We start from the raw sequence: 16,864 nt of genomic DNA, 5'->3' as shown, positions 1-16,864 counted from the left end.
GGTCATAGGATTCTTTCCCTTATAGTTATTCCTATAAGAATATTTGTTGACTTCAGTGGCAGCATTCACTGTTTCCTTCCCAGCTACCACTTTTGAACCCTTGGGTTCAGCTACAATGTTCACGTTAACATTGCTAGAGCTTCCATTTTCCATCATCCTTCGATTGAAAGTGACGTACTGTCCACTCACCCATTGGTTAACAGGTGCTCTCCCAGATGGTTTGAAAGTGTTTTGGGGGCCTAGCCTTTGCTGGATCGAAAGGCCTTTGGTAATAGGCTTTCCCCAGTCGGCTCCTTTGTAAGGCCAAGCTTTTTGATTTGGCCTAGATTTTTGCCATTTTCTCTTGTTTTCAGCATAAGGTACAACACTTTGAAGGCTTGCAGTAGCCTCTTTGTCGCACACAGCACTGCATCTAGGGCAAAGCATTACTTCAGCGTTCTTCAGCTTGCACCTATTTAGGAAGTCCACCAATTCTTCCTCAGCATTGGGGTACACCTCACGTACCCTCTTTTCATACTCCTCTTCAGGCACAGCCTTGATTGGAGCAGTAGCATCTATCACTTCGACCATGTTGCAGTCATAGACTTCGACATAGGTAGCGTCTGCAGGTGGCAAAGGGTCTGAATCTACCTTCATTGGAGGCTTAGCCTTATCAGCATACTTCAGCCTTCCTTCATTCAGCGCTTTTTGCACCAAATCCCTGAAAACAACACATTGATAAGTTTTATGTCCCAAATAATTATGAAACTTACAATAACCTCTTTTCTTTCTTTGTTCTATTGGTGGTATTTTCATATCCTTTGGCACAATAATTTGGCCGTCAGTCACCAATAAATCAAAAATCTCATCACATTTAGTGATGTCGAAGGTATAAGTCTTCGTAACAAACTTATCATTTTTTGATTCAATAGGATTTTTTCCATTCGACGGCCTCAACAATTTGCAAGTGTAAGGAGGCCCAGGCTTTAATTCAGCCACATTAATATCACTATCGTCGAAATCTAAGTATTCATCACTCATTTCATAATCAATTTCATTATCATAGGAATCAACAAAACCTATTTCTTTCTTTTTCTGAAACTTAGAATTTCTAACTTTTTCAGCTTTTAACCTTTCGATTTGTCTCACTCTGTCAGCCAACTGTGACATATCTCGAAGGTATTGGGTATCCAATTTCTTCCGAATTGAATAATCTAACCCACCAGCAGCCATTTCCACTAGCTCGTGTTCAGGCACTTGAGTAAAGCACCTGGATTTCAGCAAACGAAACCTATTTAGATAGTCATCAATTGACTCTTGGTTTTTTCTTTTTACACTGGCTAACTCTTTCAGACTTATCTTGGTTTGGCCCATATAAAATTGCTCATGGAAAATCCTTTCCAATTGGGCCCAACTATTGATCGAATTGGGAGGCAAAGTTGTAAACCAAGTAAATGCATTCTTGGTAAGCGAATTAGGAAAATACTTCATTCGCAAATTTTCATTATTCGCCAAATTCCCAGACTCAGCTAGATACCTGGCAATATGTTCTACGGTTGACTCATTAGTGTCCCCAGCAAACTTAGTGTATTTTGGGACTTTCCAACCTCTTGGTAACTCGGTTTGCAGCACATATTCAGTGAAAGCAGAGACAAAGTTTGGCCTTCGACAACCCGTGTTTAGGCCGTTTTGGGCCAAAATCGTTTCGACCATGTTAGCCAAATTGTGTTGGCCAAGCAAATTATTGTTTTGCACCTCTCGCACTACCTCATCAGGATCCTGGTTCCTCCTAACCATTACCACTGGGGGGTTCTGATGTACCACTTGTGGATTTGGGTTCATAACAGGAGGGTTTTGATTTACTACTTGAGGCATTTGATTAACCTCGTGAGGATAATAGGTTTCCTCTTGTACAACTGGCGTAGGTGTTGGGTTAGGAACTGTTTCAGTAGCCACATAGGTTGGCCTCTGCTGCACTGGGGTCGAAGACATTGCAGGTAATATTACTTGTGGAGTAATGGGATTTACTCTAGGAGGTGGTGGAGGTGTCCCAAAAAAATCTGCAATTCGACTCATTTGAAATGCCAACATTTGATAACTCTCATTGGTATTCTGAATTAATGGATTAAACACAGTACCCATTTGTTGTGTTAAGAGATTAACCATTTCGTGGTTGCTCTCATCCATTTGCTGTCTCAAAGACAACACAGATGCAGTTGTTAAGGGTGTGGGAGTTACCCTTGACGAAGTATACCTATCAGGTTCGAAACTTGGCATTCCTAAGCCAAGTGTGGGGGGAGGCCCATACATAAAGCCCTGACCTGATGGTGGTTTCGAACGTCCAAAACCAGCCGTCACGGACGGAATTGCCATAGTTGGTACTGGCAAAGTTGGAATAACATCATGCACAGTCGAAATGGTTGGACTGGAGAATATTGGAACATTCACCAACTCAGATGTTACCAAACTTTGTGGAGGCGGATCGACTCCACCACTCGAACTTGCTTCACTACTCATCGCACTAGAACTTGGAGTCTTACTAGGATTAGATCTCTGAGTAGTTTTAACCATAACCTAACTTATCATGAGTTATATGCAAGTAACAAGTTTTTTATTCCACAATATAAAAATAAACACAACTTTAACAAACACAAAACCGGTCCCACTGGGCGTGCCAATTTGTTTACGTTGGAATTTGGTAAACAACCGCTAGTTTAAGTATTTAAACTCGCGAGATCAACTAGTAAATCTCAGGACAATTTTGTGTTTATTCGCTTCAAGAAAACTGTTTGAATGTTCGTTCGAATAAGGAAACAAACACTTAGGAATTAAAATATTTTAAAGCATACAAGAGAAACTAATTCGAATCGCCTCGAAGTAGCAGTTTCTCAAGCAAGTATCTGGATTCAGACTTGGAAAAAATTACTGGAAAACAAATTGCATTGAATGAAAAACAATTACAAATAAAGATGGTTCACAAAACATACATTTCTCCTTCGAATTCCGTTCGTTCGATCGCTGAGTACTTAGAATTTTTAGAGAGAGTGTTTGTATAAATTTTGTGACCTTTGTTCTGAATGAAAAACTACTATAAATACTACTACTAAGTGGTAACTGTTTCTCGATCATCTGGACGCTCCTCCATTTGCCACGTCGACCACGTTCTCCACTTTCATCTTTCATTCTTTCAGCGCGCGCCAAGACCTTTTGGGCCGTTCGTTGTTCCTTCTTTGGGCTTGGCCCAACCCTCTATCGGTTCGATTTCGCGCTTTCGATAGCTTCCTGGCAGAACCAAAATTGGACGCATTATCCATATCTTTCGAAGCGCTTTTTGACTTCGACCTAGCTGGCTTTCGACGCCACCTTTGAAAGTTTTATTTTAACAATATCACCTCCAAATAAATATTGGACCCACCAATTACATTTAATTGACAAATACCAAATTTATATCCAACAGGTACATGTTAAGAAGATAAATGTGAAAAAAATTTATTGAACTTGTGGTGTATTCAATTATCTAAACATTAAATTTTTTATATCATTAAATGCTATATTTTTATTTTTAGGTAGCTTAACATGTGCCCTAAGGGCACAAGTTAACATTACCGTTAGTTTTTAACTGGTGTTCCAATTGTAAAAAAAAAACTGTGTTCCAGAAAATGCGTAAAAAAAAAACTAGTGATTTTATATATACTATTTTTTTTTTGGGTTACACGGTTACACCTTTACTTTTATTTTGTTTGACTAAATGTGTCACTCCTATAAGAGTAAAAAAAGAAGGTTTGTTTGTATGTAGTTGTAATAGCCAACCACTTGTCTGAGCACTGTGTAATAGAGAGTACAGAGAAAGTCGTGCCACAGTGAAAAAGAAGAAAGAAATGCACGGTTTGCGCTTTCCTCTCAAGCAACCAACACACAACAAAATTTGGCGTCTGCCATATCCACATTCCTTGATTCTTGGGAAAAATAAAATAAAAACCACACTACTCAACATGTTGTATACTTTTCTTAATTTTTGTTTTACGAGATAATTAATCTCCATTTCAACCCCGAATCATTTTTATATTGTATAAATTGGAAGTCAAACCCTTGGCCTTGACCACCTATACCGTAAAAAAATTGGAGTTCAATAAAGAAAAAATGTAGATATAAACAAAATTTATTAAATAACATTGATATATTTTAAAATAAATGTCTCAAAAAAAAATGATGAATTTGCATCGATGTATTTTATCAATTTAATTGAATAAAAAAAAATGAATTTGCATTAATGTATTCTATCAATTTAAATGAATGAATATCTTTCGTTTGCTAAAAAAACATTGATATATTGGTAAATTCTAATATGGACCACTTCATCAAGTGGTCCATAGTGGACCAGTCTGAATAACATTATAACGAATACGAATTTTACAAAATTCACCGTTGGATTGAAAGTTTATATCATATAGACACATCACGATTAACGGTTTATTAAATAACGTAAATTTTGATGGGTATCAATAACATATCAAATGATTTTCAAAAAATTTTAAAAAATTTATGGATGATCAATACGATATAAACTTTCAATCTAATAGTGAATTTCGTAAAATTCATATTCGGTAAATCATTTGTCCACGGTGAACTACTTATGAAAGTGGTTCACCATAGCATTAGCCTGATATATTTGGTCTAAAATATGAGAGAGTGAAATATTGTTATTTATTTTTGTGTTTTATTGTCAATCTGTTAATAATAGCATTTTGCTAAATGTATATATCCTCTTAATTCAAAAAACAAAATACTTATTATTATTATTATTATTATTTATTTATTTTTTGTCTTAATGAAGTGGTAATCCACTGAAATTAAACTCACATGTAATTGTCAATATTTTAATTTAATTTTGGTGGTATTGACTTGGGTCCTTGGAGTATGCTCCTCTCAAGGTCTCAGGTTCGATTCCCCCTGATGCCAATTTCGGTGGACTAAGTCCATATAGAGCAAAAAACTATGGCTTTAAATGAAACCCACAAGTAGGCGGTGTGATTGGTCCCCTTAAATTAGTCGGTCCTAAGACCGGATACGTTTTCAAAAAAATAAAATAATTTAATTACGTATATTTTTATGTTTATTGTCAATATTTTAATTTAATTACGTATTTTGCTAAATGTATATATCCATTGAATCCTAAAAATACATTGTACCCAAAATAATCCTAAAAATACAATTATTATGAATTATAATCCTAAATGTATATATCCATTGTTCATTTATTAATTTATTTTCTTGGCCCACAAAAAAAGGCTATAAACAAAAACCTCCATGTAAAAAAAATATAAAAAATTAAAATCCAGTCAAAATAGAATAAAAATAAAAATAAATTGTGTCAAAAAATAGAATAAAAATAAATAATAATAAAAATTCCAATTCCAATTCCAATTCCAAATAACCCGTTGTTCCTTGTGGCGCACACACACCACAACACAACACAACACAACACAAGCTTCTGCTTCATTGTTCTCTCTTACCATTTCAAATTCATTCTTCCTTTTCAAAATTGTTGCACAAATCTCTCATTCTTCTTTTTCCGTTAATCGCTTTTGAGATCGAAACCACCGTTTTAATCGCGAAGGAAATTATTTAACCGTTTCGTTTTCCGCGAAAGGGAATAATATAAACCATTAAGTTTTTCCGTTTTTCATTATTTTCTTCCCTTCATTGTTCGATTCAGGGTTTTTCGATTAGGTTTAGGGATTCGAATCGTAAGATTCGAAAATCGTTGATTGTGGTTTTTGGTGGTGGTGATTAACGTATTGATACTGCACAGCGAGGTTTTAGCGTTTTAGGGGAGTTGAATCGTGAGATTATTGATAACATTGTTTTGATATTTGAAATTAGGGTTTGCCGATGAAGTGAAATCGTCGTTTTAGATGTTTGCAACGATATGGTAATTAAGCGTGCTGTGAAATCTGAAATGCCGAAATTGAAACGGTGTAAATTGGATGAACCTGATTCTGAAGGTCTCGAAGGGTGTTCTGGGATTCAGAAGAAGCGTATGGTTAACGAGTTTTACTCGATAGGTGATGCTGATGATTTTAGCAGTGGTTCTGCTTCTTGGAGCAGTGAAGTTTCCCATTGTGATGGTGCTGGTGGTGAGGTTGAGTTTAATTCAAACTCTGTGCTTTTGAATGGTGAAAAGGCGAAAGGGTTTGGCTCGGTGGTTACTCGGCCTCCGTTATTGCGATCCTCACGTGGTCGCCTTCAGATGCTTCCGTCGAGGTTTAGTGACTCTGTTGTTCTTGATGCACGGAAGAATGGAGGAGTGAAAACGGAGGATGGAGATGGTGATTCCATCTTTGAAGATGATAGAAGTTTTGTTGAGGATGGTAAGGTTAAGAATAGTGATTTGTCTAGTGTCGGTAGAAAAACGATGAAGACTGATAGTAATGCTTCTGGTTCTGGTCTTAGCTCTGAGGGTATAGAGCAGAAGACTTATGGGAATGTTGGAAAGAGAAAAGAGGTTTATAGGCCAACGGATTTTGCTTTGGGAGATATTGTTTGGGCAAAATGCGGGAAGAGATATCCGGCTTGGCCTGCTGTGGTGATTGATCCCATGTCACAGGCTCCTTATTCCGTCTTGAACTGTTATGTTCCTGATGCGCTTTGTGTGATGTTTTTCGGTTATTCAAAAAATGGAACTCAAAGGGTAATTGTTTTTATGAGAGTCTTGTTTATTTATGGTTGTAAATTTGAGTTTGAGTTTTTAATTTTGGGTTTTTGGTGTTAAACTCTAAAAGAATAATGAATGGGCAGGATTATGCATGGGTCAAGCAGGGAATGATATTCCCATTCTCGGAATTCTTCAATAGGTGAGTGTGGTTAGATAGATTGTACAAGCTGCAGTTTTTTTGTTGGATTATTGGAAATTTAATCATAGTAGTCAGTCCTAGAGACCTCAAAACTGGGATAGCGGCAGCTAAGGCTAACTGCGCTGCTCTCAGCCATCCAATAGTAGCGAGCAACTGCTCCGCTCCGCTCCACCGGGATCCTGCGGGATTGACTACCCTGAATTTAATCAGTAAAGAAATTACTTTGTTCAGATTTCAGGGGCAGACCCAGTTGTACAAGAGCAAACCGAGTGACTTCCAGATGGCGCTGGAGGAGGCAAATTTGGCAAAAGATGGCATGCTGGAATCACATTTGGGAGCGGAGGAAGTGACTGATGTAGAAGCTCATCCTCCTGATAGACTTGAAGAGGTCGTAGTTTCAAATATTGATCAAGAATATTATTGTCAGGATCAGGTGAAATTGATTTTTTTTACTTTTGTGTTTTTTGTCATCCGATCAGATGAGGGCATTTATAAACTATGTTTTGCATAAGAAAGATGGTTTTTAGTCCAGGAAGGACTTTGGGATGTTTATTTTTTATAGGACTAATGTTAACAATGAATAATAATTGAAAAACATTAGTTGAGACGACAGCATGATCAATTGAAATATGAAAAAATTCAAAGATTACCCTAATTTTTATTATAAAAAACATCACAAATTGAACTATTTATTTTTTTGTCTTTTTTAAACAGTCAATGTTAGTATTGTTAGTTTATATATTGAGGGTGGGGATCAAACCTTTCATGACCTACTTATCACTCCACTCCACAACGAGCCCACCCCAGTGAGGCAGCCACCAAATCATCCTTATATCCCCAATTGTGTGTGTCTTTGCAAGTATAGGGCAGGGTGAGTACTATAGTACCCATAACTACAACTATTCCCTTAGATATAAGTGAGTGATCCATGTAAAATTTACTCATTCAGGGTAAGTATTGTCAAATAGCGGCTATAACATAGTGAAATTTTGAACCAACCACGTTTGTTCTGTGATATGCAATCGTAAGATTTTTGTTGTGTTCTTGTTAGTTTTTATGTTGCCTTGTCCAGTAATTATGCTGAAAAGCAGATTTGGAAGAGTTAACTGTATAAAATTGTATCTCTTATCGACTCTGGTTATTTGTTTATTTTTACCCGTGATATTGTGCAGGATACTAGATGTTGTGCTACCTGTGGTTTGATGTTTCCATGTAAAACCATGAAGAAGGTTAAGGGTTCAAGTTATGCCCTCCAATTTCAATGCAAACTTTGTGCCAAGGTTATATAGAATGGCTTATTATAGTCTTTAAATTTTTCACAAAATAATTTTACAATGGGTAGATGATTTCAAAAAATATTAAATTCTGCTCTTACAGTTACTAAAATCAAAACAATATTGTGGAATTTGCAAAAAGATTTGGCTCCATTCAGACGGTGGGAATTGGGTGAGATTGTCTGTTTTGTCAATTTAGTTTCTTTCCTAATATTTATTTTAATATACTTTTGGTACAATAAATTCAAAATTTTGATATCTTTTGGGAACTCTTTGAATCAGGTATGTTGTGATGGTTGCAATGTATGGGTGCATGCTGAGTGTGACAGAATTTCTACCGAACATTTCAAGGTGCTGTGTTGTGGTTAATATGGCACTGTTTATCATTTTCACATGATTGCTTTTGAAAAACTTGGTCCACAGAGTGATTGAAATTGAATATAATTTGACTGGCATCTGGTTGCAGGATCTGGAAAATACCGATTACTATTGTCCAGATTGCAAGGAAAGAATCAATTGTAAATTACCGGAATCATCAACATGCAAGTCAAAAATCAAGTACATATTAATCATCATTGCTGTTTTTTCCTTCTAGTTTGGGGTATTCAGCTTTTTATTTTATACGTTGAATCTTACGATGTGATATCTTTTGAGACAGATCAGTGGAGAATAGCCAAAATGGTGTGGTACCTGAGAAGGTAACAGTGGTGTGCAATGGAATGGAAGGAGTTTACTTCCCTAAGCTTCATTTGTAAGCCATTAACCCTTGGATATTATGGGATTGATAATCCAATTTAATTATATATAATGGAAGAAATATATTTATGTCAACTCCCGTGTTAATCCATATTTCTTGAGGTGCTCTTGTTTCATTTTATCATTTTTGTCCTTCCCTTTCTCCCCTGGAATTTCCTAACGTAGTTTCTGTGTATATTCTGTTTTCTGTAATACATACACATCTATTTTGTTTATAATTTCGCATTTAACTATTAGCATATATCTAGTATTATTTGCAAAACCAAACTACTGTCAATCTGGATTTGTCTACAAATCTGACTATGATCTTTACCATCAAAACAGTTTTTTTAGCAATCAAAACAGTTTGTTGTGAGCTGCTTGTGATTTTATATTTCAGAATTATGTGCAAGTGTATCTCTTGTGGTTCAAGGAAGCAGACACCGAGTGAATGGGAACGACATACTGGAAGCAGAGCCAAAAAATGGAAATGCAGTGTGAAAGTGAAAAGCACAATGCTACCACTTGAAAAATGGGTTTGTATTAGTTCTTTCATGTCACTGTAATGGCAAATATGTATGTTGGTTTTGAATTAATGGTCACGAATTTTATAGTTATTTATGAGGGACGTGGTTATTATTTTTCCTTCTTTATTATTACAAAGTGCTTCTTTCTCATTTTTGACTCAACATAAACTGCAGCTTGCGGAGCACATTTCACAAGATGGAATTCCCCAGGTATTAGATCAGCAGCAGGTGCTTGCCTTTTTGCAAGGTAAGTTTTCATTTCATGTAACTTTTACATATCAAAGCCTTAATTTCTTCTAGTTTACCATGTCTTATGTACCATGCTGTTACATGCTTTCCATTGATTTTATCTGAAGGCACAGATTTATTTACTTTTGCATATCGTGACAGAGAAGTATGAGCCAGTTCATGCAAAATGGACGCCGGAAAGATGTGCTGTTTGTAGATGGGTTGAAGATTGGGACGATAACAATATGATTATATGTAACAGGTGTTTCAATTATTGTTGATGATCTTTACTCTTTAGTTGTAGAGTTATTTTGGATGATTTACATTTTATTTCAAATTTACTAGGCTTTAAAGGTAGTGGTGTCAATTATATATGTTTTCTTGTTTTGTTATGTAGGTGCCAAATAGCAGTCCACCAAGAATGCTATGGTGTAAAGAATGTTCAAGATTTTACTTCTTGGGTCTGTAGAGTATGTGAAACTCCTGATGTTGAAAGAGAGTGTTGCCTTTGTCCAGTAAAAGGTACGTCAATCTAGTATTTCGGGCAATCTGAACTCTCTTTGTTCTTATGTTTGTATCCTATGATGTTAAGTGTTTTATGAAAGTAGCAAATGGTGGATCCTACACTCCAATTCTGAGATGGGAAAGAAGGGATTTTTATTCATTTGATGGATTGACTTTCTATTATTCAAAAAATGGTTTGCTTTACTTTGGGATGATCAATACCTAATGTAACCATTTTCCCTCATTTTCATGGAGTTAAGGAGAATCCTTTTAACACCTGATGTGAATAATTGAAATTATATAAAAAGTCTTGACTTAATGATTTTTCCTGTTGCACATTCCTCATTTTGAGCTCCTTGTATTATATCTTCCACGATCATTTATGTGTGATTAAGTGCTAATTTGCTTTTGCTATATGTGGAAAAATGATTTGCAGGTGGTGCTCTGAAGCCAACTGATGTCGAGATGTTGTGGGTTCATGTAACATGCGCTTGGTTTCGACGTGAAGTTGTTTTCCAAGACCCTTTGGCCATGGAACCTGCCCTTGGAATTCTAAGAATTCCTCCTAATTCCTTTGTGAAGGTGAGATGACCTTTTCACTTGTTAACAATTGTTTCAGCTATAATATTGCTCAGAGTGCATGCTGGATGATTCTAAATTTACAAATGTGTTGACCTGTGTGATGCACAAGATTAATTTTAGATAGAGTAATATTTTCAATTACTGCACACTTTTATAAGTAAACAATTAATAGGTTAATAATAATTGTTAATCTTTAAAACTAAATATTATGTAGGAAAGTATGTAAACTAAAATATTTGGACACAAGCAAAGAATGTATCAGTTAGAAATCGCACATAAAGGTGAAAAATACCAATTAATCATATCTCAACTGCATACTGGATGATTCTAAATTTTATTTGGCTGAGAATCCAATATGTACCAGAATGCATATTGTGCATAGTGTTCTGTTTATTTATATATATCTTTAAGTCAATATATTTACACAAATTTTTACTGTGCTTACGATATTCAAACAAAATGTGTTCATTCTTATCTATTTTTGGATAACTATTCAACACTAAATTCACTATATTCACCTTCAGTTAAAGTTCATCCTTCCAAAGTCTCTCTGCTCAAAAGTAATTCAACGCTAAATTCACTATATAATCTTCCACCTTCAGTTATATTTTTTTATTAATTCATTCAGTAAGATAGTGGTGGGGTTGTTATGTAAACTACACTTGGCTTTCCCTTCTTTAATTTTCTTTTATATTAGGCTGGGTTGTACTTATAAACTCATGGTAATGTTTCTTGTTTGTCCACTGTGACTGCAGACTTGTGTAATTTGTAAACAACGCCATGGTTCTTGTACAAGTTGTTGCAAGTGTGCTACTTATTTTCATGTAATGTGCGCATCAAGAGCTGGGTATACCATGGAAGTAAGTTTCATGTTTCCTTTATGTTGATTAGGTTGATCAGGAATTTTTTTTCTTCCTTCATTTGTTCCCCCCTAGTTTCCTCTCATTCTTTTGGAGGACTGGTGCATCCTTTGTGGTTTCATCCTAAATATATAATTTCTACGTATTTGAATTTATTAGTGTGACTGTGAGGATTACAAAGGGAAATATGTTAATTTTGTTTAAACTTTAAACTCACAGTTGCATGGCATGGAGAAGAACGGGACTCAAATAACAAAGAAGCTAATATACTGTGCAGTTCATAGGTTTGTGCTCTAGTGATCCGATTATATATGTTGTCATCTTCCATTTTATTAATGATGTTTTATATGCTAATTCATTATCAGAGTCCCAAGTCCAGATTCTGTAATGGTTTCACATTCATCTCTGGGGATTTTCTCTCCCAGAATGTTGACTCAAAATCACAAGGGATACTTCCGGGGATCAAGGCTGGTTTCATCAAAAAATATAGAGCTCAATGAGTTTTCAACTGAAAATGATAAGGTTGAGCCATTTTCTGCAGCCAGATGTCGTGTGTACAAGAGGCCTCGTAATAAGGTGATGATTCTAAACATACTATTGTGGCCATAATATTGTATCAACTGCCCTATTCTTTTTATTTTGTAATTTTTGAAGTGATAATTTAACATCTTATTCATCTGTCATTATACAAGGATGTACAATATCTCTGGTTGGATACCTTTGTTTTCCTTCTCATCCAGTGTCAATTTCACATAATGAACACAATCATGATAGTTCTCCCCGTTATGTTTTTCAATAACGAGTTGCAAGTTGGAACCTTGTTGGCTACTCCCTGATGGTAGAGATTTTTGAGGGATTTAGCATTTCTTCTGTTGTGCCCTCAAATTTGTGGGAAGATTTTTACATGAGATAACATGTAATTTTAGGAGAGTAAATGGAAGTTTTATTTCTTTTTAATGTGAGGCTGTACAAGGATGATTTACATAGGCACAGTTCGTTTGAAATACTACCAATTTGCTACAACTAGGGAAATGGAACTAGATACTAAGGATAAGAGACAAAACAGAAATTAGATCAGATCTTAATCAGATAATTCAGATTCTAATCTAAACTAATTCAAGCTGTTATACTTAATTGCTAACAAGCTTCTACTTATTTATAGTCAGCATAACTTTGGGTATTTTTGTCACACCAATGGGCCAGTCTGTAAAGCTAAAATCTCAATATTATCTATTTTTTGTTCTTCTCAATTTGGTGTCTTTACCACATTTCCTCCCATATTTCCAGAGAGCTGATGTGCCAATAATTCACTTGCTGACGGGACCCAGCCGTCACTCTTTAGGTGAAATAACTCAATTGAACAACTATGAGGTAATCTTCACGGTCAGCATGATATATGCCCTACTTCTTGCTTTTGAAATAAATAACCTGGTCTTGCTAAGTTGTGCCTGTTATATGTGAAAGGAAAACACTAATTTGATATCTTATAATATTGGTTTGTGATAGGATGCTAAAGTTGCTAAAGTAGTATTTCCTTCTTTCAAGGAACGTCTTCACCATCTGCAGGTATTACATATATTTGCATTTGCTAAAATTAATTACTTGAATTGCTTATCTCAATTTTTTAAATATAAAATCCCGCTCTTATTTTTTAATTTGAAGTAATTTTTTAATGTTTTGTATCAGAAAACTGAAAAACTCAGGGTTTGCTTTGGAAAGTCGGGTATTCATGGATGGGGTCTCTTTGCTCGAAGAGATATACAAGAAGGAGATATAGTAATTTACCGTGTATTATGTTTAGATGGTTTGCTGCTATTTCTTCTGAAGACATAAAGTTCATGCTTGTTATGTTTGTTTGCAGGTTGTTGAGTATCGTGGAGAGCAGGTAAGGCGCAGTGTCGCCGATCTGAGGGAAGCAAAATATCGTTCAGAAGGCAAAGATTGCTATGTGAGTCTCTTGTTTAAGATTAACTGTAATATCTGTCTGTACCCGTCTTCACATTGTTTTGCTTAACATAACGAAGCCTATAATAGCCATTCAGTAACATTATGTTTCATTTGTGTTCTTTAAAGTTCTATATTTGGTTCAAATGCTTGTGTTCTAGACAGGTTCATGATTTCTGATAACATTTGAATTCATTCACTGCCATTCACAACACTAACTAATATAAAATGTGCAGTTGTTCAAGATCAGTGAGGAAGTAGTCATTGATTCAACAAACAAGGGCAATATAGCACGTTTAATAAACCACTCTGTACGTTTTTACTGGACTCTACTGTAACTTTATGAATCTTATTAATTGAAAATTCTATGACTGGAGCTCAATTGTCCATTATGAGTCTTTTTTTTTGGGAATATCCATCATGTGATTTTATATAAGATATATTACACTAGCAAAAGAAAATTAGCATACTAATCTTCAACCTGTCTTGCTTCAGTGCATGCCAAACTGCTATGCAAGGATTTTGAGTTTGGGCGATCAACAGAACCGGATTGTTCTTGTTGCCAAAACCAATGTTTCTGCTGGTCAAGAACTAACGTACGTCTGTGCTTTCACATCTCCAAGCATGCTTTATTGGGATATGTGGCATACTTGATTAACTTATTTTTCTCCGATGTTGCAACAGGTATGATTACTTGTTCGATCCAGATGAGCCGGAAGAACAGAAAGTTCCCTGCCTTTGCAGAGCACCGAAGTGTAGAAAATTTATGAACTAGGTTAAGCATTTTTTGTTCCTTGAGCAATTGCAGTCATCTAACCATAGGGTAAAGATTTGTCCAGAGCTTTTTATTTTTATATTTTTTAATTTTTACCAGTTTAGTATAGTTTGTATATAATTTGTTATATATAATAAAATAGGAAACTTCTGAGCAAATGAGCTGGAGGCATTTTTGTAACCTGTCACAATTCTCCAAATTCTTTTGACATTTGGAAGAAATTCACATTGAAGACAAAAGGGGTGTATAGGAGCACACATATATTACTCGGTGCTTTTCTGGTATAGCATGGAAACAATTGGCCATATCTCTCATATTTGATTTGGTTTTTTTCAAAAGACAAATCAATATCTGCTAGGGTTTATACTAGCGTTTTGTTGCAAATTTTGCAACACGAACATGCTGCGTATTGGTACTCCCTCCATTAAAATTTATGACATTGAAATTAGAAGTAATTGATTGTTTTTAGACTATGTTCGCAGTTGGATTTTGGTGTGAAAGGGAGAACAATTAATTATTCATTTCTATCACTTAAAATAAGAGCTATTGAAATATCATATGATTATCTATAACTTCATTTCTTCAAATTTTAAAAATCAATCCGACTCTTAAGACATACTTTTGATGTTTTGCTTGACAATCATCTCTTTAAAGTTGTAAGGTTCAAATATTTAAACAAAATTTTAGTTGCTCAAACACATATCACTTTTTTTTTTATAAAAAAGAAAGAAATACATATCATTAAGTTTATGTAAAAAAAATAAATAAAGTGTTTGTATATTAATAATTTTTTTTTTTGAACAAGCAAAAATGAGATATATATATTAACACAAGCAATCTTCTCAACACAAGATGTGCTAAGATAGACTACCAAAGTCTACAAATAGTCACAGAAAGAAATACACACAATCATATAAGGCCCAAACATAGCAAAGGATTAACACCACATATGGTAGTTTGAGACTAAAGTAACACTCGTCGTCTTCAACCACCTATAAGAAAAGAGCTTGATCTTGTCCAACATCTGATGAGGAGTGCTAGTTGAACCTCTGAACACTCTATGATTTCTTTCCGTCCACACAACCCATACACTAGCAAGCCAAATGAGTTGCAAAAAAGACCAACGTGCTCTAGATCCACCAGCTGATAAAGTAAACTGAACGAAATGATCCCGGATGGAAATGAAACCCGTCGATGAAATGCCAATCCAAGAGCGAACCAAATCCCAAATAGAACCAAAAGTACTGCAAAAGATGAATAAATGGTGGGTCGACTCGGCCGCCCCACATCCAGAAACACAATGATGAGATGCAGAAGATAAGATGCCTCGGGTAACAAGGTTTGACTTTGTAGGTAACCTGTCACGCAATAAACGCCACGCAAAAATGGAAACCTTCAAGGGAACCTGAGGATGCCAAATGAGATGCTCCGCATCATCCACAATAATCGACTCCATAGTAGTCAAAAGCTGATAAGCACCCCGGACAGTGTAGCCTGTATCAGGGTCTGGCTGCCACTGCCACCTATCCAAAGATTGTACCTGTAAAGAAATGACAGAGAGTAAAGACTGACACTCCCCCAATAACTCCTCCTCCCATGCCCTCAACTGCCTCCTCCACACCCACGCCGCCCCATCCAACCCCCACCCTAAAGAAGACATCTCAGCCACCGTATGCGATTTGGTCTCTGCCAAAGCAAACAAGCGCCCAAACCGCTCACAAAGAGGAGTCTCATCCAACCAAGGATCTGTCCAAAAAAGAGTATCAGACCCATCTCCCACCCTCCTAACAACATGGTCACCAAACCACCTGCCACCTGACTCACTGCCACCCTCCCTAATACTCGCTATCTCTCGCCACCACACCGATCCACGCCTCCCTCCATCTCGTAATCTCCCTCCCTCTACTCCATACCGAGCCGCCAACACTCTAAACCACAACCCTTCTCTATCCACTAACAACCTCCAACACCATTTACCTAAAAGAGCCAAATTAAACTCCCTCAACTGCCTAACCCCCAAACCTCCATACTCCTTACGCAAACAAATAGTTTTCCAATTTACCCAAGCGATTTTCCTAAAATCCTCACACCCCCCCCCCCCCCCCCCAAAAAAAAATTTAATTAAAAGATATTCAATAGAGGAAATGATACCTGAAGGAGCTTTGAAGAAAGATAGAGCATAGACAGGTAGAGAGGTTAAGACAGACTTATGTAGAACCAGACGACCACCAAAAGAAAGAAAACGACTCTTCCAACCTGATTATCTATTCTTTAAACGAGCCAACACCGGTTCCCAGAAAATCAGACGCCTCGAATCACCCCCAATAGGAAGACCCAAATAAAGGAAAGGAATTTTTCCCACTTTACAACTCAGTGCAGCCGCAGCCTCGCCTAACCAGGAGACAGGGATATTCACCCCAACCAACATACTCTTATTGAAATTCACCTTCAAACCAGACATATTCTCAAACAGCACCAAAGTAGCCCGCAAAGCCCGAACATTAGCCCAACTTTTCTCCCCAAGTAGAAGGGTATCATCAGCAAACTGAAGGTGCGACACTGAAGTCGAATCACTCCCCCCAACCCTATACCCCGTAAAAAA

The 16,864-nt window shown here is 36.2% G+C and overlaps 1 protein-coding gene across 2 annotated transcripts; it reads left to right on the top strand.

The window, feature by feature from the left end:
* The first annotated feature begins 5,395 nt into the window (after positions 1–5,395).
* Positions 5,396–14,569, top strand: LOC123883495 (histone-lysine N-methyltransferase ATX3-like). 2 transcript variants are annotated; one of them, XM_045932315.1, is made up of 24 exons: positions 5,408–6,670; positions 6,778–6,833; positions 7,065–7,266; positions 8,006–8,113; positions 8,211–8,279; positions 8,390–8,458; positions 8,574–8,665; positions 8,766–8,858; positions 9,243–9,378; positions 9,544–9,616; positions 9,760–9,859; positions 9,995–10,119; positions 10,538–10,683; positions 11,439–11,543; positions 11,763–11,827; positions 11,909–12,119; positions 12,831–12,914; positions 13,050–13,109; positions 13,230–13,319; positions 13,405–13,491; positions 13,724–13,798; positions 13,983–14,083; positions 14,172–14,310; positions 14,405–14,569. In XM_045932315.1, the coding sequence occupies exons 1-23, from the start codon at positions 5,909–5,911 to the stop codon at positions 14,260–14,262; spliced, it is 3,000 nt and encodes a 999-aa protein (XP_045788271.1). In that variant the 5' UTR covers positions 5,408–5,908; the 3' UTR covers positions 14,263–14,310; positions 14,405–14,569. The 2 variants fall into 2 exon arrangements, with proteins under 2 accessions (XP_045788270.1, XP_045788271.1); XM_045932314.1 differs by having other exon boundaries at positions 5,396–6,670; positions 14,172–14,569.
* Positions 14,570–16,864: the final 2,295 nt, after the last annotated feature.

Source organism: Trifolium pratense, linkage group LG5 (genome assembly GCF_020283565.1).
Source record: "Trifolium pratense cultivar HEN17-A07 linkage group LG5, ARS_RC_1.1, whole genome shotgun sequence".
In the NCBI taxonomy this organism is placed as follows: Eukaryota; Viridiplantae; Streptophyta; class Magnoliopsida; order Fabales; family Fabaceae; genus Trifolium; species Trifolium pratense.
Note: the sequence above shows the minus strand (reverse complement) of the source record. Positions and strands in the feature narration are given on the sequence as shown.

Coding starts and splice junctions, on each gene's coding strand:
- LOC123883495 (XM_045932314.1), top strand. CDS start 5,909: ATGGTAATTAAGCGTGCTGTGAAATCTGAAATGCCGAAATTGAAACGG. Junction 8,459..8,573: donor TTTCTACCGAACATTTCAAG/GTGCTGTGTTGT, acceptor ATCTGGTTGCAG/GATCTGGAAAATACCGATTA. Junction 8,859..9,242: donor TACTTCCCTAAGCTTCATTT/GTAAGCCATTAA, acceptor TTTATATTTCAG/AATTATGTGCAAGTGTATCT.